Below are 26557 nucleotides of genomic sequence, written 5' to 3' on the forward strand. Positions count from 1 at the left end.
TTCTTTCTTTCCTTCCTTCCTTCCTTCCTTCCTTCCTTCCTTCTTTCTTTCTTTCTTTCTTTCTTTCTTTCTTTCTTTCTTTCTGTAATGGGCTCTTCCTCCAGATAGCTCATTGTCTCTTTCCAACGCAGCCTTAACTGTCGCCTCCCAAGTCAGCCTTTTTTTCTTGATGGTTTAGTGCCTTGGACTTACTTCTGTTCCTTTCTGTTTCTGCAGCCCGCTCCAGAGGCTTCTATCCGGGTAAGAGCCCAGGTGTTGCAGGATCCAAACGGTAGGCGAGGTTCTCCCTGGCAGGCCGTTCACTGCTGCTTTGTCGAGGGCATGCTTTGTGAAGCAGCTTCAGCAAGCCCTCTAGACCCGGACGGAGTGAGAGAAGAATCCAGTGTCCTGTATTTTGGTTCTTCAGGGGTCTTTTATCGGCCCTTTCCTTGCGCTCTCTGCTGAAGCTGTCCGTATATCCAGTGGTTTGCTGTTGGAGGAAGGGATTGCAACAGAGGGAGTGTCTGGACTTGGCAAGGTCACTGGGCATCAGCCCTGCGAGCTCCCGGTGTCATCTCCATGCAGGCTCTTGCTCCTTGGGAAAAGATTCGTACAGCTTTGTCAGCCTGTGCATCAGTCTTCACGTTTCGTATGAAGGGCAGCCGGAGGGGCCTGGAGGTACAGGTGTACCCCTTGTCCTCAAAAAGACTGGCATTAAAAACCGAGACATCACCTCAGATGAGCTAGAAGAAAGAACCTTGGAAGTTGCATGTAAATCTCTTGCTCTTAAAAATACAGATACCGTGGTAAAATACACCACATGAATTCTACCGTCCTGGGCGTTTTAAGTATACAGTCCGGTGTTGCCGAGTACATTCACGTTAATGTGCAACTGTCACCACCATCCACCACCAAAACTTCTTTATCTTGTAAAACCGAAATGCTCTCCCCATTAACTCTCCATCCTCCACCCCTCCGCCGCGCCCCTGACGCCCACCCTTCTACTGTCTGTCTCTAAGAACTTGACCACTCTAGGGAATTTTACAGGACATGGCTTTCTGTGGCGGGCTGATTTCTCTTAGCACAGCGCCCTCAAGCTTCCCTCTGTGGTAACAGGTGTCAGTTTGCTTCCTTTTCAAGGCCAAGCCATATTCCCTTGGCTGTGTATCCCCCCACACGTGTGATGGAACTTTGGCTCCCACCAAATTTCGGCAGTTGTGAATAATGCTGCTCTGAACATGGGTGTACAAATACCTTTTCAAGACCCTGCTTTCCGTTCTTTTGGTTTTATACCTAGAAGTCCAGTTGCTCGATCATATGGTCATTTTAGGTTTAATGTTTTGAGGAACTGCCACATTGTTTTCTCTAGCGGCTGCACCGTTACACCTTCTTACCACCAGTGTATACGTAAATGCCCTTGGATGACATCAATATTGCCTGAATTCCCCTACGTCTGTCCACCTCGCTCCTTCAACACCCCCTTACCTGGTTTACCAGCTTCCCAGCTGGCCCCCCACAGTCACTGACCCCTTTCTAATTCGGGCTCCACACAATAGCCAGTGATTGTATTTCCAATACGTGGGTCCGCACACTGGCCTTCTGCGGTGGTTTCCGTGGCTGGTGGGATAAGACCTAAATCCGTACATGACCCAAATGGCCCTTTAGGCTCCTTTGCCTAATCGAGTTCAGCTGACATGGTCACTCTCTCTTCCATTGCCGGGGACCTGTCAATCCCCTGAAAGTGCTATGCTCCCTTCCTTAACACATGCTGTTCCATGGCTGGAATGCCATCCCCCAGACTCCCAACCTCCTCTTCCCCCTAAATCATCCTTGGACTCAAGTCATTCCTTAGGGAAGAGATCCCCGACCCTGTTTTTACTGTCCTCCTCCCTCTTGTCAAGTAGGTTCTCTTGTTACAGTTTTTCATAAAAATGTGTTACTTATCTACCCCCCCACCCCAGGACTTGCCTATCTCTGTTTGTATCTGTGTATTGTGATGATTTGCCCAATACGGTACTGCAGGTCCAGCGGAAAGCATGAAAGCAGGCAAGCTTCCCACCTTGGGGGCCCGTGTCCCGGTACCCTCGCAGTTCACCACCCAGCAATGCCTCACAGGATTCAGGACATTTACGAGCAGGCGCACCTGACTCGGGTCTGCAGCTCCCACCCACGCGCCAGCTCCACCAGGGAGGGTCTGGGTAAATGACGGAAACGTGGAGACGCTGCCACTTTTCTTAGGGGACCCGGGCTGAATGCGGAAGGCATGACCAGCACACTGAGGCACTAAAGGGGTCCGAGCCCCAATTCCCCACTGGCCGGGCATCTGCCTCCCTGATGAGCCAGCCGGTCAGCGGTTTGAAGGGCAAGGAGGTGTCTGCAGCCCTTAAGGCTGGTGCCCAGAGTGGGTCCCGGGGTATTTGAGCTGGCTGTTGAGTGAATAAATGACTCCAAAAAGGCACGCGGTTGCATCAGGGATCGCAAGCATCTTTAGGCAAACCAGTTACAGTTCGAAAACCCTTCATTCGGGTGCTCGAGTGTGATCTCAGTTTAGGGGGGCGGAGGGAGCGACTAGGGCCCCGGAGACTGCTGAGGTCACTTGTCCCTGTCCCCAGGGACCCGGGAGCAAAAACTCCCCAGTGAGACTTTCAGGGGTTCTCCTCCCCGGCCCCTCCAGGACGCGGCAGGAGCTGGGGGCGGTGGGGGGGAAGGGCAGCGCACCGCCGTTGTGGACACCTCCCCGGCCCGCCCCGGGAGTGCCGGCGGGCGGGGCGCGCGCGCGCTCGGCCTCCGGCTCCGCTCCGCCGCGATCCGGTCCGGGATGCCGCGCCCGCCCGCGCCCCGCGGAGCCCCGCCCCCCGCCGCCGCGCCGCCGCCGGAGGCCGCTCGGAGCTGCGCGAACATGGCCGAAGTCGGCGAGGACAGCGGGGCCCGCGCCCTGCTGGCGCTGCGCTCGGCGCCCTGCAGCCCCGTGCTGTGCGCCGCCGCCGCCGCCGCCGCCGCCTTCCCCGCCGCCGCCGGCCCCCCCGCGCCCGGGCTCGCCGCCCCGTCGACGCCGCCGCCCGCCCAGCCCCCGCCGCCGCCGCCGCCGCCACCGCCGCCGCCGCCGCTGCCGGGCGCGATCGCGGGGCCGCGGGCGCTGGGGGCGAGATCGCGAGCGGCGCGGCGCGCGGCGGCGGCGAGCTAGGCTTGCGCGGGGGCCGCGGCGGGCGAGGCCCTGGTGGCCGCGGCGGCCGCCTCGGTGCGCCGGAGCCCCGGGCCCGCGCTGGCGCGCCTCGAGGGCCGCGAGTTCGAGTTCCTCATGCGGCAGCCCAGCGTCACCATCGGCCGCAACTCGTCGCAGGGCTCGGTGGACCTGAGTATGGGCCTGTCGAGCTTCATCTCGCGGCGCCACCTGCAGCTCACCTTCCAGGAGCCGCACTTCTACCTGCGCTGTCTCGGCAAGAACGGCGTCTTCGTGGACGGGGCCTTCCAGCGGCGCGGCGCGCCCGCCCTGCAGCTGCCCAAACAGTAAGTGCCACGGCCCTCGCCCGGCCTGGATCCGGGGCCACCTCCGGTCCCCCGGCTCGGCCTGGACACCGGGGTCACCCGGATCCTCGGTCCGACTCCGACTCGGGGTCATTCTCGGCCTTTGGTCCGGCCTGGATCCGGAGGTCACCCTGGCCCGGGGCCGACCACCCCCCCGGATCCCTAGCCTGACTTAGACCCTGGGGTCACCCCAACCCCTGGCTCGACCCCGCCCTGCCCGACACCGGAGACGCCTCCGACCCCGCCCAACCTGGGCCTTAGGGACGGCCTCCGACCCAGCCACTCCGATCTGTGCTCTACCTGGACACCGGGTCCTCTCCCGACCTCCACCCTGCCCGGGCCTTGGGCTCCGAGGGTTTCCCCGGCCCCGCCTGGCCTGAACCGTAAGGGTCGCCTTTGCCCCTGCCAGGCCTGGATCGGAGGACCCCCCTGATCCTCGCCCAGCCTGGGTCCCGAGGGTCTCCCCACTACCCGCCTGGTCTGAATCCCAGGGTCGCCCCTGCACACACTCCTGAGAACGATAGCATCAGGTGGTTTTAGCCTGGGAGGTGTGCCCCCAACTCCCCGCAGTAGGGGCCAGGTCTCAATGGCAGTGACTTGGGCCCGGAAGGGACGTTCCCATCCCGTGGGCAGTGGGCCAGGACAGGAAGTGCTCTCTGGTTAGTGCCCCTGAAAACGAAGCTCCTGGGACAGGACAGTGGTACCCAGCAGTCAGGCCTTCCTACCACAGCTGGGATTCCTGGGCGGGAAGGGGATTCAGAAGGGCATGGGGGCCAGGGCAGGGAGAAGGCAGCCCTAGGGCTGGCTGGGCCACGGATGCCCTGTGGGTGCTTTTAGGGACATTCACTCACGTTCCCTTGTGTTCTGGTTCCTCTGTCCACTTTTCTCCCCCATGGTCTGTGCCCCTATGATCCTTGCTTTCTCAAGATCTATTGATCAGGAGAAAGCCTATTTAACTACCCTGCTTCCTTGTTGGGCACTTTCTGTTTCTGTGTAGTAAGTGCCTTTAACCCCTCACTAGTGTTTATATTTCTCCAATGGGTTTCCTGTTCCAGACTTGTCTCTGACGGTCGCATTATTCTTTTATGAGAGAGTCCCGGGGATTTTTGCTGGGGTGATTCCCAGCGCCCGAAGCTTGTTTCAGTAAACTTCTCCCCTCCCTAGGGTCTTGGTGTGTTGTTTGGTTGTAAATATTGTATCGAATGGTTTTCCCGTGCAACACCAACAGTGACTCAATCCCGCTTAGGGTGTGAGAGGGAGAGCATACCTTTATTTTACAAACGTGAAAGGTATGCGTTTCGGTAAAATTGGGGTCGGTAAGAAACAAAGTTATTCTGTCCGACTTGCATTACTACTTTGTTCTGTTTTCCGTAACCTGCTCAGTCTCTGTTCGAGGCCGTGAAATACGTTTCAGGGCCAGTCACTCCGCTCTCGTGAGAAAGTGACAAGCCAAACAGCTTCGTCCCCTCCCTGCCCCCGGGCTCTTAGAGGCCTGTTCTGCTAATGCCCCTTCACATGACTCAGTGGATTTTCGGAGCTCCCTGCCCAGCCGTTGAGTGGGTGCGCTCCTGACCGGGGCCTCGCGGACTGACCCCGGAGCACAGAGTAGCTTCTCTAACGCAGGGAAGGAATGCCGGCCCGCCGAGGCCTCACATCGTCCGCTGAATAGGCCAGTACCGGGTCCGCCGTTTATAACGTGTTGTGGCTGTGGGCGGCCCTGGCAGGCTCGTGTTCAAGGGGCTTGCCGTCTGGGTGGGCACGTCGCCGAGCGCTGTGCTGTGGCCGACAGCCCGAGCACTTGCCCGCTCTCTGACCGTGCTCTTTGCGCCACTGTGCCTGTGTTTGCCTTCTCTGAGCAGTCTCCACGTAGACAGTGATGTAAAATTCATGAGAACAGAGCACACGGGCAGAAGGAGAAACGGGGGGGGGGGTCTGTGTCTCCCTTCCCCTGTTTGCTTCTGAATACTGGCAAAGCCTGTTGACTAACACATTTAGTGGTTTGAGCTGGTTTACGTTTTTTTCTGTTTTACAGAGCGTAAACCTGAGTAGTCCCATATATGGAATGGGATGTTGTAAACTTCTTTTTAGCGCTAGGTCAGGGCTGTCTTTGGCCTATCAGGTGGAAAGCAATCAGGAAATTTTAATGAATTCAGTGCAAGGAAGTTGAATGTGTACATTTTTGTCACTCCAAAGTGGGAAATTCATTACTGACTTTGAAAGAAAGGCAGTAATTACTGCCCGTTTCCTCTCAGGCGTTGGTATGTGGTTTTGCTATTAATATTTGAAGCTATGGATTTCTTTACCGTAAATTTAAAATTCTTATTGTACTGGGCATTTCGTGGACTTGGCTCTGCTTGCACTTAGTGGAGTGAGGTGCTTAAGCCTTGGAGCTTTTTTTTTGCATTGTGGTGATATGTGCGCCGTTTCCCGATGGGTGACATCCGTACTGGGAGACATGGCACGCACCACTCCCAGTATGTGGGACAGCTCCCACTGTGCCGTTCCTCCCTCCTCCTTCCCTACTCAAGAAAGTGTGTGCGTAAGAGGAATACCAGAATTTATCCCCATTTATTACTACAAGTATATCTTCCTAAAACTTCAATATTTTTGAATTATTGACGGGAAGACAATTCCTCGTGACACATTCAGAGCTGATCTTGCTCTCCGACCGTATGGTCGCACTGTGCTGAGTCCCCTGGACGCTCCCAGGGAAGGAAGTGCACGTTAGTTATAACTCAGCCCTTGCCTCACTTGGCTCTGCAAAGCCTCCTGGGCCGCGAGTCTGGCATTTCTGCCAGCCCATGAGCTCCCTGAGGGCTGGGCCGAGAATAGTTCTCTTTCACTGGAGACACAGGGCAGCAACCGGCTGGCAGGGGGTGCACAACTGAGTTGTGCTTGTTGAATGAACATATGAGTAACTGAATGAATTTGCAGCTTCCGCAGGGAAAGCAATGTCATCGGTTTCACGTGGTTTTCTGAGGTGGCGAGTCAGCTTTGCCCTGGGACATGTGGACCGCCCTCTCCGGTTTTACGGGCGGGTGTGGCTCGTGTTTGTGTCTGTAGTTCTTTATACCATCAAATTTGGAATTTGATGGACATGTTATGTGTTATGTGTGAACTACACAGAAACAGGCCCTTACACAGCCCCTCACTTGCTCTTCCATCTTTTTTTCTGGGTGTTTTTTTTTTTTTAAACACATTTGTAATAAACATGGACTGCTTGATTGATTACAGTAAAGACAAGACTTCTGTTTGCGGTAGCCTCTGTGAGTGGTAAGGTCATGGGATTCTTTCTTTTCTTTTTACTTTTCTGTGTTTCCCAGACTTTCTGTGATGAGCGTGGCTCTTTTTTTCTTTTTTAACACTTTCTGTTACAGAAAATTTCAAACATAAAAATAGAGCAGTGAACTTGCACGTAGCTGTCCCTGGCATCGATGGCTAGCGTGTTGGGACCTAGCTTGCTTTACCTCTGTCCCCACTCATCTTTCCTCCAGCCCCCAGTGACCTGGAAGTAGATCACAGATGTCATGTCATTCTGCGTGTAAACACTTCAGTAAAAGATGAAGATCCTTTTTTTAAGAAACCTAACCACAATGTCATGATCACATCCTCAAAGTTGATCATAATTTCTTACCGTCATCAAATCTGCAGTCAGTGTTTGCATTTCCCTTGCTGTCTCACGAAGGTCTTTTCTTACGGCGTGTTTACTTGGGTCAGGAACTAAATCAGGTGCAGACAGCGTGATTGGTTGGTGTCACTTACGTCTCTTGTCATCTGTAGGCTCCATCTGTCTCTTTTTTTTCCTCGATGAAGAGACAGGTTACCTGTCCAGTATAGTCTCCATCCTCTGTGCTTACGGATTGGATTCCCAGGGTGTCCACTTATTGTGAATTGGTTGTGGGACCTAGATATTTGATCAGACTCAGGTTTGATGTGGGGTTTTTTTTGCCAGAAACTGCCTCAAAGGCGCTAGAGCATGTGTCTGTCAGGAAGCAGAGATGTCTGTCTGTCTCCCTTAGCACCTTTTGACGGTCCTTGCCCGGGTCTGTCAGGTGATTACTGCCTGTCCCGTGGCCGTTCATCTTGGCCTCTGAAGGGCCACACTCCACCCTCTGAAGGACATGTGGAGAGTGGCCGTGGCAGGGATCCCGGCTTCCGCGTGTGGACCGTGATGGAAAGTGACTAACTGTGACCCCACAGCGTTTTACTACATACGTGTTTGTTTTGTACCGTTTCCCAGTGCTCTCCCAACTGGTCACCTGAAAAGTGTGGAATTAGTTACTAACCGTCACGCAAGTAGTTATCAGATTGAAGTCATTTTGAAATTATTTGGAAATGGCCCCAGACTTGGTGAAGACAGCAGCATCTGGGCAGCCGTCACTGGGTTGTGGCCGGTCGGCCCAGGAGTGGGCCTGCGCGCCGTGGGGGGTTTGCACTGGGGACCAGAGAGGGTGTCAGCTCAGCCTGCTTCCAGTGGCCTAGAAGGGGGGCTGTGCTGGCCCCGTGTGCACGGTGGCGGGGTGGGGGGCACTGGGCTGGGCTGGAGCCCGCCTGCCAGGGGACCTGGCCTGGGCGGCCCTGGGCTGGAGAGAAGAGCAGTAGCCGGAAGAGCCTCTGAGGAAGAAGCATTCTGGTCTGGTGCCCATTTGGACCTGCAAGCTGGAGAAATGAGAAATGCGCGTGAAGAGGCTGGGACCCTGGGAGCAGGAGCCGCTCAGGCGAAGGAAAGGAAGCGGTGGGTTCAGCTGCGTCGTGTCTGGAGAGCGTGGCCAAACCCGGAATGTGCATTTTCCCTAAATATCCTGGTTTTCTTGCTCGTTGACGGTTATTGTGGGTCACATACATTCGTCCAAAGTTACTCTGTCGTCTTCTGAAACGCTTACTTTCAAAAGGTTTATGGGAGTGTAGCGAATGGGAAACTAGGACGTTGAATCTTTGTTGATGAAAACATGGGTCCCTTTCCAGCATTTAGTTCATGCTGAGGTTCTTGGGCTTATCACCCTTATGGGAAAACGTATATGGCATTTTAGAAATCAGTCCATGAGAAGGATGTTATTTATCATGACGTATGTGCTGAATTGGTTTTATAGTAAGTTTAGGAGAGTCTTTGTTGTGGATAAAGGAAGACGGTGGATCGAGTTTTAATGATGCTCACTGTTCATGCTTTAGAAAAAGACAGCTCTGTTTAAAATTATGTGCTGAGATGGAACGAAAGCTTTTGATTTGGAGATACAGTAATTTACTATTTGCTGTTTTTGCATCTTGTGAATGTCAGGGGATAAACTTGGTAAATTAGTGACAACTCAAATTACAGCAGTGCCTCATCTCCATAATTACCCTACATTTAAAGCATTTCATATTAAAATGAGAGGATTATAGAAATGCTTTTACTTTGATTTCCTGGAAGTAGGCCCTTGCACTGTGACTCGCTAGGAGGTTTCGTGGTTAACGTTCAGTACCGCTATCACTTCTTTCAAGTTTCCGGTTTTCTGGTAAAAGGTTCCTGGTGGATTAAAAGGACAGAAAATGGAATCCCTGGGTGTAAACGTATTTTGTGACCGTGTAAAGGGAAGCCACGAGGGCGTGCCGCGAGCTGCCCGGGAGCCCGGACAGAGGCTGTGAGGGCGCTGCAGGTGTGGCTGGCCTCTGCCCCTAGGGCCCGCCGGCAGCTTTTGGGAGGCCGACAGCAGGATGAGAGGAGTTAGTGCGGGTTCCCTGTCCTTGGACATAACAGTTCCGGCACTAAATCATGAGCTGATTGAAATGTGTGGCTTCGCTCCTGCGAATACTTTCCGGGAGGCACACGGAAAAGGGATGGGTGTTGTAGATGTGGTTTGATGGAGAAGAAACTTTTCCCCCTTAGTCATCGGTGACATGTTTAACCATGCCCAGAAAGGCACAAGCTCGTCTGGGGCGCTTGTCCTTCAGCACACGTGTGTGCAGAGCGGGGCTCGGACTGCGTCGCCTTGCTGCTGGAAGCCACAGCCGCTGCCCCGAGCCCGCGGGGCCCGGCCCTGCCCCTCGGCCCAGCTCCCCACAGTGCTAACGGTGGCCCGCCACCTCTTCCCTCCAGCCACCCCCTGCCTTTGTCTGTTTCAGCAAGACTCGAGGCGTTGGGCCCGAGAGCCCTTTCACACCAGTTACTGGGGACCCCAGAGAGCTTCTGTTCACGTGGGGTTTGTCTGTCGCACTCGCCGCGGTAGACGTTAGAACCCAGCAGTTAAAATACACGTACTTATGAACCCATTCAAAAATAGCAGTAGTGACATATCTCAGGAGTAATTGTTTGTGATGAAATCGCCATATTTCCCCAAACAAAGAAACTTAGAAGAGGGTATTTGTTTTTTGTCCGTCTTTCGTGTCTGGCTTGCAGAGAACAGCTGGACTCTCATGGCTGCCTGTGCCTTTCATCTGCGGTGATAGTTTTCGGCTAAGCACGGGGTCAAGGTCCAGCCTCGCGTAGCTACGGGGCTGGGAGAGGGAGGGCTACTTTAGTGGCCTTTCAGGTGATGGTGGGTGCCATTCCTTGATGCCTCACCAACACTGGACAGGCAGTGGTTTCTTAAAAGTCACTTGAGGTGTGGGACCTGAAAATGTCATCAGTGGACTTTTTGTTCTGTTTGGTTAAAATCCATTACTGTGTCTTGCATTCTGAATAAATCTTTTATTACCCATGCGTGGGTTTGTGACCTCATACATTGATTATTGGGGGAAATATTGATTGAATTATGCAGATCTTCTAACATCAGTATGTCTTATTATATAAACAAAAGCATATTTTATCTTTGAGTTGGTAAATTTGATCCCCCTCGAACTCAACAAATCATGTTTTTGAAAACAGAGATCTTTGAAAGGATCAGGCATTTTGATATAGTTTAATTTTGAAATTTGCTTTAGAAGTTGAAACGACAGTATATTTTTGTAGAAATTTAAAAAGTCATATGATGTAGTCATTGGCCTTATTAGTACCTCATAACATAATTCGGCTTACAATTTAGTTTTTTGTTTTTTTTTTTTCGTATGTGCGGTGAGTGCATAATGACTTTGGATGGGGCTGTCCGGCCTGTAGTACTTTCTGCTATTTTCCTGTGAGCAGGTAGGGCAGAGCCACCCCCATCCCTCCTCCTCGCTGGCTCCCAGGTCACAGCCTCGCTGTTTCCCTTCGGCCCCGGGAGTGGGGTCCCCAGGAGCAGGCACAGACAAGGAGCTGGGCCAGAACTTCGAGAGTCCTCAAGGGGTGTCAGTGACAAAGTAGACATGTTTTTATGGAAATAGTCCCTGTTTGGGATTTCTTTTGAAACCCTTCTGAGCACACTTCTCAAAAACTCTGCCACTTTGGTAAACATAAACATTCCCTCCCTCCGCAGTCTCCTGTTTTCCTCAGTGGATGTCTCTCTCTTCCCTCCTCATGGTAAACCAGTATTACAGAGGATAAAACTGGTCTTCGTCTAGTCTAAAGCAGCTTTGCTTTTTGTGATTTGTATCAAAAGAACACAAAGTACTTACTGTTTTTCCAAATGGACAGTAGAAACAGCAAGTATGTTCCGACTCCTCCCCGGCCCTTCCCACACATTCGCACTGCTCCCTTGCACAGATCTTCTGGGTTTCAGAACTTTCATATTTGGGGTTTTGTGCCAAGTCCTCATGTAAGGTGGGTTACGTGGACGTGATGCGGGGCGTCCGTGGCAATGAGTGGCGTAGCGAGCTGCTCGGGAAGACGCCCGCTAGAGGCCTGCTCGCGCCCGGGACGGGTGAGCCGCGTGTGACTCAGGGAGCTCGTGCACACGCACGGGCAGCAACCGGACCAGTTGTCCACCGACAACCTTCCCAGGAAAACTCCCTCCTGTCACATGATTTGGCTGCAGTTTACTGGTGAAATTTGGGATCCTTCTGTATGCTACCACGAAGCTATGGCTGCAGCACAGTCAGTGAGAACTGGCTTGTGCACCCAGTGACCCTTCAAAGCTGATTAGAAAGAACGGGAACGTGGAATCTGAGGGCAGAGCAGACAAGTTGCAGGCTGTGATGTTACATGAACAGGAGAGGTTTGTATTCCTGTACCTACACCCTTGGGGACATAAATATACCCGGTCAGCTTGGCAGGTACTCTCTGAATCTGGGAACAGTGACTCATCACAGCTTGAGGAAAACATCTTTCCCTGAAGAAGATCCGCCCCCCTTTGGTTGGGTTCCCTATTCACTAGGAACGTCTGTAGCCCTGCCCCGGCGCCTAGCGTGCAAGAAGGCTACCGAATATCTGGCTTTCTTAGCAATTGTATTTTTCTCTGCAAATGGGAGTATGAACGGATTTTCGGCACCTACTAACCCTTGAGTTAGCCCACGGGAGATCTCGTGGAGAGTCGAGAACTTTCTGCAGTCGCACACATGTTCTTTGGCTGCGCCGTCCAGGACGGGGGCGCTAGTCGTGTGTGGCTGCTGAGCGTTGCAAATGCGGCTAAGAACTCGATTTTTAATTTTTAGTCTGAAAGTTCATTTAAGTTTAAATAACATGAGCTGATGGGCTCACAGACGTTGCAAGTCTGGATCCCCAGCACCTGGCTGTGGCCGCTGCCTCGGTTTACCCCACTCACCTCCGAGGCCCAAGTGTTACTCTCTGCCTTATGCTTCGAGGTGAGGAAGACGGACAGGTCCGGCCTGGGGCTGGGGCTCAGGCAGACCCCCTGCGGTTCCATGGTGTGAGGCGAGGAAGCAGCCGGCCTTGCCCTCTGGAAAGATGCTTGTTGAAATGTCTTCTGTCTGAATAGGTTGGTCATTCTCTTCAGTTTCTACTACTCCGGACTGCAGATAAGCGAGCATGGACGGTTTCCATTCTCCCCTTTATCACCCTAGTTCTTGAAGCCCCAGGAAAGAAGTAGGGGACCCAAGAGATGATTCTTGTGGGTAATAAAGAGAAGAGACGCATTGGCTGCTGCAGGGAGAAATTTTTTTAAAACTCAGTGGCCCTTTCTAGCCCCGGACTTAATGTGTATATTAGTTACCGATGGGTTGCTTCTGAGTCCAGTTCCGTAATAGGAGTACCGCGTACTCACAGCTTTTAAAGATTCCTTTAGGAGCAGGCGCGTGCGTGTTGTGTGTCTGCCTGTCCTGTGTGGTGTCTGCACGGACACCTGCTCATACTGGGTGGCGCTTGTCAGCGTGCCCGGTCATTCTGTGGTGTGACGGTGGGTCACATCCCCCCCTGCAGGGAGCTGCAGGTCCCACGAGAGCAGGGCCGAGCTGTCCACACAGTGTTGTGTTCCCGGTGCCGGCAGAGTGCTTGGCACCTGGAGGGCACTGAGCGTTTGTTGAGTGGATGTTGACTTATATGCCCAATCGTCTGTGTTTGCTGCTTATTGTAATAGATCGGTGCCAACATCTGGTCACGGGAGGTCCGGAATCAGTGTTTCTGATCAGTGGTCAGAAAACGCATCCTTCGGATGGTGAGTCAGGGACCCAGGCTGGCACCGTCTGGTGACCCCACCGTTGGTAGCTCGTCGTGTGGAGGAAGGCTGACGGGCCCGGCCTGGAAGGTGCGGGTCCCACTTCTGCTTGTGTGCCAGTGATCAGAGCTCAGGGCAGGGCCGCTCCAAAGGAGGGCCATGTGTCCAGGAAGAAGAGGAAGCGCTCTGGAGAGAGTTAGCCGGTCTCAGCACAATTAGATCCGGCCACGCCCCACCAGACTCTTGTTTTTATAAATAAAGTTTTATGGGAACACGGCCACGGCCACGCCCACTGGTTTACATGGTCTCTCTGGCTGCTTAGTTGAGACAGAGATGGTGTGGCCTGAAAACCTAAAATATTTGGTGTCTGGCCCTTTATGGAAACAGCGCACACACCCCTGCCCTAGGTCATACACCTTCCTCCACGTCAGTGATACATTTACTGAGCTTGATCCCCACCTTTGTATCACTGGCTTTCTTTATATGGAGCTCCCACGTGTCTTAATATGTTATGTTTAATTCTAGGTGTTTCATATATTTGTCTTGGGGATGGTCAGTATGAATGAGATCTTTTTTCCGTTATTATTTTTTAAAGGGTTAGTGTTTCCATGTAGGAAAGGTGGGCTGTGTGTGTGTGTTTCTTTTCTTTTTGCTGGTCTGGGCTTTATAATACTAATTTAGTTTTTAAATTTTACACTTTGATAACATTTCAAGCTTCCAGAAAAGTTGCAAGACTCGTTCAGACTAGTTCAAATAACTCCTGTCCTCGGCCCCAATTCACCAATTTTTAACATTCTGCCATATTTGCGTTAGTATTTCCCCGTGTGTGTATGTGCTATTAAGAGTCAGTTAAATGTGCAGTGCCCCCTTTTTCCTTAGTACTGCAGTGAATGTTTCCTTAAAATAAGGATAACCCAGCCTGGTTACCAAGTTCAGGAAACCAGACCTCACTCTGGTGTTGCTCTCTAACCCACAGCCCGGGGACCAGCGCTGTCAGCTGCCCTGGGAGCGTCCTGGCAGCGTCCAGCATCCTGTCCAGCGTGGAGCCCCTCTGGTCTCCTTATTTTGGGACAGCTCCTTGGCCTTTCTTTGTATTGACCTTGACATTTAAAAAAAAAAAACAACAGAACAGGACAGCCATTTTATCAGATGCCTCTCAAATTAGATTTGTCTGATTAGACGGAGTCCTGATGAGATGGTGAGATTCCGGGTGGGGATCCCGGGCTGGAATGTGGGCGGGAGGACCTCACCCCTCTCAGGGCACCTCCCGGGTCTGGCTCTCCCCTTCCTGGTGAAGTTCATACCCATCACTTGGCGTAGGTATTGACGGGGCTTCTCCACCCGAGAGTTACTGTTTTTCTTTCTGTAGTTAATAAGTAATTTTTGCCATTCAGTGCTGGAATAAAACGTTTATTTTGTATCCAGTCACAGTTACCATTTCTCCTAACTGTTTTTAAATTGACTTTTTGCATGCATTTTCTAGGTCAGACTTTCATCCGCAAATGATGACTATTTTGTCTTTTTCTTCCGCTTTTTCAAAAAAAAATTTTATTTATGTATTCATCAGAGAAAGAGAGAGTACAAGCAGGGGGAGCAGCAGGCAGAGGGAGAAGCAGGCTCCTTGCTGAGCAGGGAGCCCGATGTGGGACTTGATCCCAAGACCCCAGGATCATGACCTGAGTGGAAGGCGGACGCCCAACCGACTGAGCCACCCAGGCGTCCCCGATCTCTCTTTTTTTTTTTTTTTTTTATCTCATTTCTTTTTGTTGTCTTGTTGAATTTGCTAGAACCTCCAGATAGCAGAATGAATACCATGATGGTGGGCTCCATTCTTGTTTGCAGCCCAAGGAAGGCTTACGTTTCAGAGTAAATGTAGCTTCGCTGCTCAGAAGCCACTTTCTTGGGCAGTCTTCCTGGTGCCTCACCAGGGTGAGTCCTGTGGGCCGCACACCCCCAGCGCCCCCGGTCTCACCATCCCACTGTTACTGTAGGGTTGGTGGTCTGTTTATCTGACACGCTGTGGTGTCGGGGGCAGGACCGTGCCTTGCTTATTGCCGTAACCCCAGCACCACCCAGTGACCCCAGGCTGGGCACGTAGTTGGCACCTTATAAGTTGGTGGAGGAATGAATAAAGACGCAAACAGGAGAGGTCTGAATGCAGAAACAACGTGGCAAAAGACATGATCAGAGGTGATAGAAGCTTAGCGATTAATAGGTGTGTGTCTGGGGCGCCTGGGTGGCTCAGTCGGTTAAACATCTGACTGTTGATTTCAGCTCAGGTCACGATTTCAGGTTCCTGGGACTGAGCCCTATATTTGGTCTGTGCTCAGCGGGAAGCCTGCTTTAGGTTCCTTCTCTCCCTCTGTCCCTCCTCCCACTCGCGCTCACACTCCCTCTAAAATAAATAAATTATTTTTAAAAATTAAATTAAAAAAATAAAAGGCCTAAGTCATCACTCCTCAGCTGGGTGCCCTTGGGCAGGTGCTGACCTCAAGCTCCTCTTTCCTCTTCTGTAAAATGGGCACACTGCCGACTTGCTGGGTATTTATGAGACCCAAAGGTGACATGCCAGAGTGCCGACCTCGGTGTCTGGCGCACAGGTGCACCCGCCACAGGTCCACGTCATCACCATCACTGCCGTCATCTGACCGTGGGGGGGGGGGGACTGCTTTACTCTCTGACGCATCTGGGTGTCGGAAGTGGCAAGGAAGCTGTTGCAGGGTCTGGAGCCGGTCCCAGTGGAGTAGCCTGGCCCTCCACTTCCAGCAGAGGTGCCAGTCACTGACAGGGCGTAGCCGAGAGTGGCCGTCATCCTGCGATGGCTGAAGAACGGGCTTGGGCAGGCCAGGGTCCCTCGGGGCTCCTAAGGGGGCACGATCAGAGCGGAATAGTCAGTGTTTCTCTGAGCTGCTTGCCCAGGGGGTGGGGATTTGAAAAGACGAACTCAGCTTTTCCCTTCAATCGTTTGAATCACCTTCGTGGGGCTCAGAGCCCACTCGCACTGGGGCTGGACACTGAGAGGGAGGCCAGCCTCCCATCAGCCAGCTCACCCCTGCTGCAGTGCACAGAGGAGCAGTGCGCAGTTGGGGATGGAAGCCAGATCTGCTTCAGTAATTTGTACGTATGTCCAGGCGTTTAAAAATACAGACAAGTGGGGCGCCTGGGTGGCACAGCGGTTAGGCGTCTGCCTTCGGCTCAGGGCGTGATCCCGGCGTTCTGGGATCGAGCCCCACATCAGGCTCCTCCGCTATGAGCCTGCTTCTTCCTCTCCCACTCCCCCTGCTTGTGTTCCCTCTCTCACTGGCTGTCTCTATCTCTGTCGAATAAATAAACAAAATCTTTAAAAAATAAATAAATAAAAAATAAAAATATAGACAAGTACAGAAGATAATTTAGCGTGTGCTTGGGACCCACAAAGAACTGACGTACTCGTTCACGTCTTGTCATGTGTTTTCAGCAGACAAACATCACGACGAGTTACCTTTGCCACCATGTCTCTGTCCCTTTTCCAGAGGCACAGAGCTCCTGTTCTGTCTCACGGTCCCCCTGCGCAGAGACGGTCCTCTGTTTTAGTGGTTGGGGGTGGGGGCGTTAATTTACATAAACGCCGTTGTAAGTTTTCTCTTTATACTGTGTGTATTTTCCACTTCAAAAGACTGCGTCATAGGTGACACCATCAGACATAGACCTGCACCTGTTTCTTCACAGCCCTGGTGCTTGGACCATCGTGCCTCCTGGCTCTGCAGCCTGCCTCCTACCACTCCCTGCTTCTCTCGGCTCTGAGCGGGCTGGCTCCCTTTCAGCCCCTCCAGCTCATGCACCGGCCTGCCAGGAGCCCCTCCGTGTCTCAGCTTCACCTCTGCCTGCTTTGCTCCCACCTGGTCCAAGGGCGCTCTGGGTTCTTGTCCCATCCCCAGGCTCCCCTGAGCCTCGCTCTGTGCCCCCCACAGCATCTCCATATTGCACCCGAATGGCGTTGGGAAGATCACTCTCAGCCCCCCCCACACACACTCCCACGCCCAGTGGTCCCTGAGGCCTCCGATTTTACGTTCATTGGCAAGTGGACTCTCCCTGTGTGTTTGGTGCTGGGGGGCTGGAAAAGCAGAGGGAGCAGGATAGACCCTATCTTCGCCTCTGTGAATCAGGAGGGAGACTTCATAATCACAGAGAGCCAGTGTGTGCTCTCGTTTCAGGAGGCGCAGTGAGGAAATCAGAGGGTGTGTTCGACAGGTGGGTGGGAGGACCTTTCTGGGGAAGCGATATTTTAAGATCTAAACTACAAGCAGGGGCTTCCGATTGGAAGCATCAAGGACAGGGACTTCCCCGGGAGTGGGGCCTGCAGGTGCAGAAGCTGTGTGTGGGGGGGGAGTTGCTCTGATAGAGGAATCCAGAAATTGAGGGGACCTCAGGGTCCCCCTGGAAGGTTCGAAGGAGAGGAGTGATATGCCCAGTGGGGCCCCCGTGGGGGCCACACTCAGGTACCGGGGGTGGGGGGGGACCAGAGTGCTGGCCATGGCCATGGGGAGAGGTCAGGAGAGTGTGCAGGGCTGGGTTGATGGGCTGGCTCTGAGGGCGTGAGGGAGGGGTGGGTGTGTGTGGGTGTGTGTGTGTGGGTGGGTGGGTGGGTGGATGGACAACTGCTCAGAGCCCACGAGAGATGCCCCCTCTCCCGGGCCTGGGGTCCTCACCTCTCACAGGGTTTTCCAGCCGTGCCTGAGTCATGGTGCAGCAGGGAAGAAAACGTGCGTAAGATTTATGGCGCCCGTGAGACGAGGGTGGATTTTGTTCACCTGAGCGTTGGGGACAGAGCAGCATTAAGAACGATTGTTTCATTCTGTGTGAAACTGAAGCTTCCGTATGAAGCATATGCGCTGAGGGGAGCTCTGGGCCGGGGCTGGCGCTCCCTGAGATTCAGAATGCTGCCCTGACGGCAGGAAGGCCCTTCCGGACTCTGGAGACGTCTGCAGCTCATCTTTCCAGACGCTGCGACTGCAGAACGGTAGATGAGGGCGATGGTTTCATCGGGGGAAGCAGCAGGCGACAGTCCCGGAGCTTATGCCTGTGAGCGGAGCCCTGCTCGGCCCTGAGGACAGAAAACCTAACGGCGTAGGGAAAGGTGTGTGTGTGCTCATTGCCGTTTTGAGAGCATCCATGCGTGTGTTTGGGAAATTGGCTGCTGCTTGCTTCCTAAAATACCATGGGATAAATTCCTCCGACGGCGAGCGGTGTGGGCTCCAGACCCTGCCCTTGGAGCCTTGGTGGTAGCGCAGAAAGCGTCTTGGCTCGGAGGACCCCTGAGTCCTGTGTGAGTCACGGGGGCCCCGATTGGAGATTGATGAGCCGAGAGCAGACTGCAGTGGAGTCCTCCACGTGCCACAGAAAAGCTCGCGTCGGGGGCCAGCATTTGCCCGTCTCCCGCTCACGCCCTGGTCTGCAGTTTGTGCCGCTTGCCAGGCCTGTGGAAGGCCAGGCCCCCCTGAGACTGATGCTGGGGAGGACATGCATGCTTGTTTCCCTTGCCCGTGGGCCCCAAGGACACAAGGCAAGCTCAGCCACGCCGAACATCTCCTTGCCGACCCCACTCGCACCCAGGAGACTTGGGCTCTGGCTCACCCCGCCACTGCCAAATGGAGCCCAAAGACTGTATCTCCAAGCTGCTGGGAGCCCCGCGTGTGCCAGGGCTGTCCTTGGCCCTGGTCACCGTACCGAGAGAGACACACAACCAGGCCACTGGGACGACAGGATGTGAAGGCTGGAGCCACACAGAGGGTGTCACTCTGGGGCCCTCCGAGGGTGACTGCAGGCAGGCCAATGACAGGGAGCAGCAGGTAGGGTGGAGCCCGACCGGCATGTCTGGGGAATCGCGCAGAACGTGGGGCAGCAGGGAAGGAGGGCGGGGCTGTCCCCATCTGCATCCTCAGGTGCCCAGGGCCCCGTGGGCTCCTGCAGGTATGCCCTGGGCGGGTGGCTGCTCAAGCCCTGCCCCCTCCTTTTCAAGGCCAAGTGCCTGTGGCTGGAGGGGTGCGCCCCTCTGACACACAAGACAGACGTCCACTTCACTCTCCAGGCCAGGGTGTCGGACTGTCCCCAGGAGCCCTCCAGCTTCCCCTGGGGGAGGGCAGAACAGCTTCTCTTTTGCCTGTTTTATGTGTTGGCCTTGCCTGTAAGATTCTCCCTAATATTTACTTTGATTTATGAACTTGTGTCAGTCCAATGAATTTAATTTTTCTTAAGTAGATTGGTTTTGATTTGTTTTTTTAAATGCCAGTGAGATTTGAGGTGGGTCCCCGCTGGGCAGTTTGAACTGAGCAGGGGCGGGGGGAGGAGCACAGACCGAGCCACCAAATCTGCCCTGTGAGGAAGTTGCCCCGTCCCTTCCCGCCACGAGAGGTGGGGCAGTGCACCTGCCTCCCCCAGGCCCAGAAGCCGTTTGCCCCCCGCAGCTCTGGCCCCCTTCGACACTCCCTCCGCAGCCCCAGCCCTCCCCGCCCGCTCTCCATCTCTGGATTGGCCTCCTCCCGCGCCCCGTTCTGTGTCTGTCATTTCCACACGCTGCGCGTCTGTAACATACGTGTTCACGTAGGCCCGCAGCTCCTCGGCGGCCCGGGCCCCGCTGTCACTGCTGCCCCTGTTGCCCCCTGCTCTCGCACCAGCTCTTCCTCAGCCCTCGCTGTCCCCTGCCTGGAGCACCGTCCACCTTGTTCCATGCGGTCATCCCAGCGTCACTTCCTCAGGGCCCAGCTGGGGCTCTCGCTCCTCGCACACTTTGCGTTTCTTCAAGGTATCGGTGGTGTTTGTACCTGTGTATTTTTTAGATGACATACTCCCCTCCTCCCCTCCCCCCTTCCTGCCCTGTTAATCTAGAAGGCCCGGGAGGGGGAGAACCACGCGCGGAAGTGTTTCTGCTGTGACCTGTAAGGTTTATCTGGGCTTCTTCCCTGCCCAGTGTGGTGGCAGAGGAGATGGTGGGTGTCCCCTCCCCGCCATCGTTGACCCCGAGGTGACGTGGTGGTTTGAACAGTCCCCTCCTCGCTGCGCACGTCTGGTCGGCGTCTCGGGGCCGTGCGGTTCCGGCACTGCTTTCGTGCATCATCCGCAAGCACGGGGAACCCCAGGGACACGTTGAGCCCGTGTTTGGGGATAGTTAATCCTCGGAGTTTCTTGTCTTCTGACGGCCTCTAACCTCTGAGGGACTGACCTGTAATGCCGACACGTGGAGATCTGATGCACACATTCATATTTGCTTTTTCTCATCAGTAATTTTGTCAGCGTTTTATAATAACTCTGCTTCGTCTCTTAGTTTTCAAAATGGTAATCTCATTTTGTTCACGGTCACCGACAAGGCCAGGGAGGTTAAGATGTGTTTTAACAAGGTAACTTAAAAAGTGGTTGAAAATTTCAGTCAGTAACTTCCTCTAGGAGCAGACAGTTACCTCTTCAGAGAATTCATCTATCCAAAATGATTTTTTTCCAGAAGATTCCCAACTGCTGACATGGTAATTAGCAGAAAGTTCAAAGTCTTTAGTTCTAAAGTTTATTTGGGAGTTTATTTTATAAACCTGCATTCTGTAATTCTTGAAAGTCAAAAATATTTGGTGTCGTTTCTTTTTGAAGGGGCCAGTTTTTAAAAGAAAGCCCCAAACAGTGCTCATTAGCTTCTGTGCTCTGAGTTTCCTTTACTGCTTCATACTCTTCGGTTTTGTAGCTGTGGCCCGTGCTTATAGAAAATTTGGAAAACACGGAAATGTGGGAAGGAGAGAAGCCACGTCCAGCTGCTCGCCACCGAGACGCCCGCTAACACCACGCCGTGTCTTTTCCTCGTGTCTGCTTCCTTTTTAAAGGAAGGCACTGTGCTGAGGCTGCATATTTGTAATTTCACAACTGCTGGTGATTCGAGTCCCTCTGGTCGGTCTGTAAGATGCCTTTTTTTATGTTAATGTCTGTTTAAATGAGGAGGTTAGGGCCGCTCTGCGCCCCTAAGCTGGAGTCTGCCTCTGCCCCACCGGCCCCATGGCCTTGCGCTTCGGTTTCAGCGGGAGGGAGGCCCCGGGCTGGCGGAGGCCCCGCAGGCAGCTCCTGGCCCCTGGCTCTGCTTTCTGTGATTCCCCCTTATCAGGAAGGAACCTCTCCACCCGTCCACGGCAGACAGCACCAGATAATGCTCCTGGTAACCAAAGGCAAAATGTGATTGCTAGTTTTTTCTGGATTGTTTTCAGAGTGGGAAAACTTAGAAGAGGTCCCGGTGCGCCGGGTTACCCACCTCTCACAGGACAGCCGTGTTTGGGGGGTGAGTGAGGGACTGTGTCCTCCGCTCTAAATGCCAGCCGAGTCCCCTTTGGACCCAGGGACAGGGTTGGTCCTTTCTTTGCCTACCCAGGCAGCTCACTCTCCAGAGTCTACAGAGACTTGCCACTTTCCTTTAGCACTTTTGATTTGCAGGGTCTTCAGATAAATTTGTTGAAAGTGAACAAATAACACTGCAGTTCGTGAAGAACTCTCCCCCAGAAATAACTCGGCTACTTTACACCCTGACCAAACTCCATTGCGCTTTCTTTGTGAAAACTCCAACTACAACCTCAGAGGCTCCTGCCTTCGCCCCAGAAGGGACGGGATGCTGTGGCAGGCCTGGCGGCCGGTGGGGAGGGAAAGATCCTTTTCCCTTCTCCCCATTTCCCGTGGTGCCAGGAGTGCCCATCTGCGTATCAAGCATGCTGACCCGGTGTAGGCGGGTGCCACAAAGACGCAGAGAAGAAAAGAGCCTGGAGATGTAGGCCCCGGGGGCGGCTGAGCTGGGAGAGGGGCGAGGAAAGAGGGTCTGCTCAGTTTTTATTTCAGAGCAAACCGTGCTGATGAATAGGCCACTGGGGATCCATGGACGCGGATTTACATAACAATTAAACTAGTTCAATAGACCCTCCGAAACCAGGCCTCTCCCTGCCTGAGTCTTCAGCGGGATTAATCTGCTCTATGACCCACTTTCCCCAGATGGATCGTTGCTTCTGCAGGGCACTAAATACGCTCGGGGACCTGGGGTCTGCGCGAGCAGGCGGGAGGCTTCATGGCGTCCGTGGCGCATTCCCTGCTCCCTTCCCACTCCCGTCTGTCTCAGAAGGGCTCGCTGGTCCCTCTGTCTTTCCCGTTTGTACGGCCCCGAGCGCTACGTGGTCCTGACTTCGTGTGTGAACGCGTATTTGGCCATCGATCTCAGATTTTCACACATTCTCCCAGTTCTGAGTAAACGCGGAGGAGGAGACTGTCCGGCGCGGGTCCTGGTCGGGATGAGTTTGGAAGGACGGGGCGTTTCCTCTCTGGGGCCAGGCGGATGTCAGGCCCGCAGGAACGCGCTCTTTGAAGGGCCTGCGTCTTGAGCCAAATAAAGGCCTTTCCACGTTCTGCTTGGTGCTGATCCTGCTCGGCTGTGTTTTGTTCTGGGCTCTGTCAGGGTGGCAGAGAGGTCTGTCCAACGAGCCTTGTTGCTTTGTAAACATCATCTGGTTGCCAGCGATTCTCCCAGGCTCCCTGAGGAAGCCGGATGTGCTTCCTGACTCTTTGATGCGGTTTCTGCGATACCAGCTGCTAATTTGGGGGAGATTAGCCCGAGGTAAATCTGGCTGGATCTCGGAAAAAGATTATAGTCCCTTAGTAAAGGTGGTATTGGTTAAAATCTAACTTGACCTTAAACCATCCAAAGTAAGTTTCTCGGGTTAGTATGGAATTTTATGTGGCAGAAGGAGGACAAGGGTGTCTAGAGTATAATAAACTGGTGTCATAAAAATGTAGCAATTTGCCCCCGATGGTATAAGCTTCAGCTTCTTTTGTGTGACCCGGGAAAGAATATTCTGTGAATGTTTCTATGGTGAAGCCACAGCAGGCTGGGTCCACGGACGGTGGGTGCCGGCCGCACAGGGGTGGCCCCCGCTCCTCCTGGCTTCCCCTTCTTGTGGAGTTTGGCAGGTAGGGGTGGCTGGCAGAGGCCACCTCTGGAAGAGGCTCATGGGAAACGTTACTCATGAAAGCAGCCGGATGAGCACGGGGTGGCTGTGATCTCTCAAGCTTCGTCCCCGCGTCCCCAGTGCCTCCTCCATGCTGTTCACGGCCTCAAATGCCATTTCCACTCCTTCTCTCCCAGCCGCGCACACCTCTCCTCCCCCAGTTTTGTTGACCAGGCTGGGCTGAGGCCCTTCACTGTAGCTCCTCACCCTCCTCGTGGCTCAAATGCAGCAGCTCTCAAGTGGCTGTGTTTACTTGCCTCCTTGACTAGGTCACAAGCCCTGTCTTCCAGGACAGACTCTCATTTATTTTTCTTCTCAGGGCCTGTGAGGAGCCGGGCGCTTAACAAGCACCTAACAACTGTTGGTGGCTGAGTCACAGGCTGAGGGAGTGCATGGTGGCCTGGGCCACCTCTGGGCGGGCCGCGGTGACTTGCACCGCTGGCCGGCGACCAGGTGAGCGCAGCCCTCTCTGCCACCGCGGGCTTCACCCCCACACTCGGACCCTGTCTGCCGATGCAGACCTCACCCCAGGACTCAGGCTGTCCTCTGCGAACACGGACCGTGTCTTCCCAGCCCGTGGGCACGGAGCTTAGTTCTGTGGCAGACACGTGTGGTCGGCTGGCCTTGAAAGTGACATTTCAGAATTTAACTTTGGTAAAATAGGGACTGAGTTTGCCACATGAAATTTCATTCACGCGATGATAAATTCGGATTGCGTCGTTGTTCTGGACCTCTGGGCAGGTCAGCATTGCTTTTGCTCCAGTGGCCGGGTGCTGCCCGTGCGTCTGTCACCGCTCGGCGGCAGCGGGACAGGCTGGCGTGGGCTCCCACAGGGGAGCGCGCAGAGCCATGCCTGGCGCTGTGGATACGACACTTTTGCCGCAGGAGAGAACACCAGGCGGGGGGTTGGGGTGGAGGAAGTGGTCCTGGAAGAGTAGATTGTCTGGTGACTCATCAGAAGCCTCAGTGGTTTTCAGTGTCAAAATTTTTCGCAAAATTCGGTTTCTTCGCGTTTGCCCCTGAGGAGGTAAAAGGTCAGGGCTTACATGGAGGCTGTCATTGACTGTTTCGATAACTTGATGGCCTGGGACAAGTGACTCACCCCCCCACTCCAGCCTCAGTGTCCCCCTCTGTAAAGCCGGCAGACCCAGCTTCCTTTCTGGGCTGACGGAAACTTCGCAAAGTCCTGGATACAAGAGTGTCCTGCCTTGGGCTCTGCACATGCTTAACCCACACACCTGAGCTTCAGAAGCAGTGGCCTCAGTCCGTGTTTTAATTGACAGTTGAATTAGGGACGAGGACTGGGGATTTATGTAGAGACCTGTTTTATACTTCAATTTAAAAGTCATATGGACACCAGGTCTGTGGCTCCTGCTAAGCAGGACTTCTTTCTCTCGCTCCAGAGAGAAGGCTGGCTGCCCGGCAGCATCCACAAGCCTGTCCCCGCGGTGTGTGCAGGTCGAGACCACTTGTAATAGGAACCGAGCTCAGGTGGAGCCACTGGCCTCGGCCGCGTGGAGTTCGCGCAGCTCCGTGTCCTGGAGAGCTCCTGTTTCATGGTCTCCACGGCGTTGGCTCTTGTCACTGTCCTGTCGTTCTGGTGTCTTTCCTGCTCTGTACAGAGGTGTATGGCCATCAGTGTAGCCCCTGGAGCACCTGTTTGGTGCTGTCCCAGCCGTCGGGTGCTTGGGCCACCGGGCCACGGGTCACAGACTTGAGACGGTCTCCGAGCTGCTAAGGGCTTTTGAGAACCTCGAGAGCCAAGGGCACCAAGAACCTGGTGGGTGGCGTAGCTGGGCCTGGATCCCTCCTCCCTGACCCTTGGTCAGCGTTGCTTTTGCTACGAAAGCAGGTGTTTCTTCATGGCGCTGTGCCTGAGGCCAAGTTTACTGTGGTTCAGTTCAGCAGCAGCGTGCCGGCGTGTGTCCTCCAGCAGCACAAGGACAGTGAGTTAGTTCCTGCAGCAGGAAGTTTTTGCAGAGGGCAGCCTCCGGTAACGCAGGCGCGAAGGCCACGTGCTCGTGCGCAACATTGTGCGGGGCGTCTGTCCGAGGCCCGGCTGTGGTACGGGTACCCCCGCTGACGATGGCAGCTCAGCGGCTGGAAGAGGGGAGCAGCAGGTGGCCCCTGTGGCTCTGAGCAGAGCTCCTTCCCTGCGGGGGGTGGGGGGGAGCACTGCAGGGAGCAGGCATCCCCGGCTTCCAGGTGTTGGCCCAGAAATGGTTGACATCCCAGCACTCACATTGCCTTATAGAGAACCGGTCTGGGGGTGCCCACAGCCACACAGGCCGCTGTGAAGGGTTGTTTCGCTGTGGCCCCAGCGGAAGAGGTGGTTTTGGAAAAGCAGGTAGCAGTCACTCGAGCTGGATGTTGAGGACGAGGGACCTAGGGTGAAGGAAGACATGGTGCTCTCAGTGGACCTCAGATGTGTTGGCAAGTGGAGAGGGTGGAAAGGCATGCTGAATTCTGTGGCCGTGGGGAGCCATTGGAGGTTTTCCGAAGAGGCACGATGAAGAACACGAATCAGCAGAGCCCGCGGGGGGATTGGAGTGAGGTGGCCACAAGCCTGTGGGGGAGCAGTGGTGACGATGGTAGTAGCTGCGCTTATCATGGGCCCGTGGCATATACAGTGGCCTGAGCACATCACCCAGGCCGACCGACCGTTCTCCCCACAATCCCGTGTGGCAGGCGAGGTGCCACCATGCTTCACAAGGGAGGGACCTGGTGTAGAGAACGGAGACCCTCCTCGGGTTCACACAGCCAGCCCCCATGCACGGCCACCAGGAAGTAAACATTCAGACGTGCAGTCGATGAAGGAGCGCCGTGACCTCGGGGAGGAGCAGGTGGGAGCTGCGAGCTGGCCTTGAGTGCAGCCGGGCTGGGCTTGAGGTGACCTGAGCCTCGGGGTCGGGCAGCGGCCAGTGGCCAACCCCGAGGCCAGGAAACAAGATGTGCGTTTGGAGAGAGGCAGGAGGGCAAGGCTGGAGCTGGGCCGTGCATGGAGGATGGCGGGCCATTAGGGTGCCTTGGGAGTCCTTTCCTACGAGGACAGCCAAAACTAGGCATCCACGTGCTTGATATCTAGGGCGAATCCTACACGCCTGTTACTAGTTCCTGGGTCCGTTCGCCCTTTCATGCTGCCGGTGGGGGAGTGCAGATGAGGTCCACACACCATGTCTGCCGGATGGATGTGCTCGCCGCACTCGCCGGAGACCCTCTCCTCTGCCGCCCATCCCTAGACGTGCGCTCTCCAAATGGAGGTGTGATGAGCGCCGTGACCGGTGTCCACTCTGCGGATGGCACTACTTGAGTGATCCCGACAGAGGGCGGCCCGCTCCTCTGAAGACTCGCGTGCACTCCTTCCGAGTCGTTACCGGCACCTTCCACCTTACGGGACAGTCACTGCAGACAGTGGAGGCCCTGTGCTCGCTTCTGTTTGTCCATCGACCAGCGAGGAGGAGGGGCGCTCCTGACAGGAGGGCGAGCCCCCTTGCTGTGCCTCGCGTACTTCCTGGGAAGGAGCGCTAAGAGTTGACGAAGTCAAACCACTGCCCTTGGTGAAGTCCGAATTTACTCTCTCACCTTGAAAGTGGTCACGTCTGTCTTCAGTTTCAACATCCT

General features: G+C 54.4%; 1 protein-coding gene across 1 annotated transcript in view; it reads left to right on the forward strand.

The window, feature by feature from the left end:
• Window positions 1–2878: 2878 nt before the first annotated feature.
• FOXK1 (forkhead box K1) overlaps window positions 2879–26557 on the forward strand; it is a 65788-nt gene continuing 42109 nt past the window's right edge. Inside the window, 1 exon segment of the mRNA XM_040634719.1 lies at window positions 2879–3486. Coding sequence (XP_040490653.1) covers window positions 2879–3486 — 608 coding nt within the window.

The sequence above is a fragment of the Ursus maritimus genome, unplaced genomic scaffold (assembly GCF_017311325.1).
Source record: "Ursus maritimus isolate PB19 unplaced genomic scaffold, ASM1731132v1 scaffold_2, whole genome shotgun sequence".
NCBI classification, from domain to species: Eukaryota; Metazoa; Chordata; class Mammalia; order Carnivora; family Ursidae; genus Ursus; species Ursus maritimus.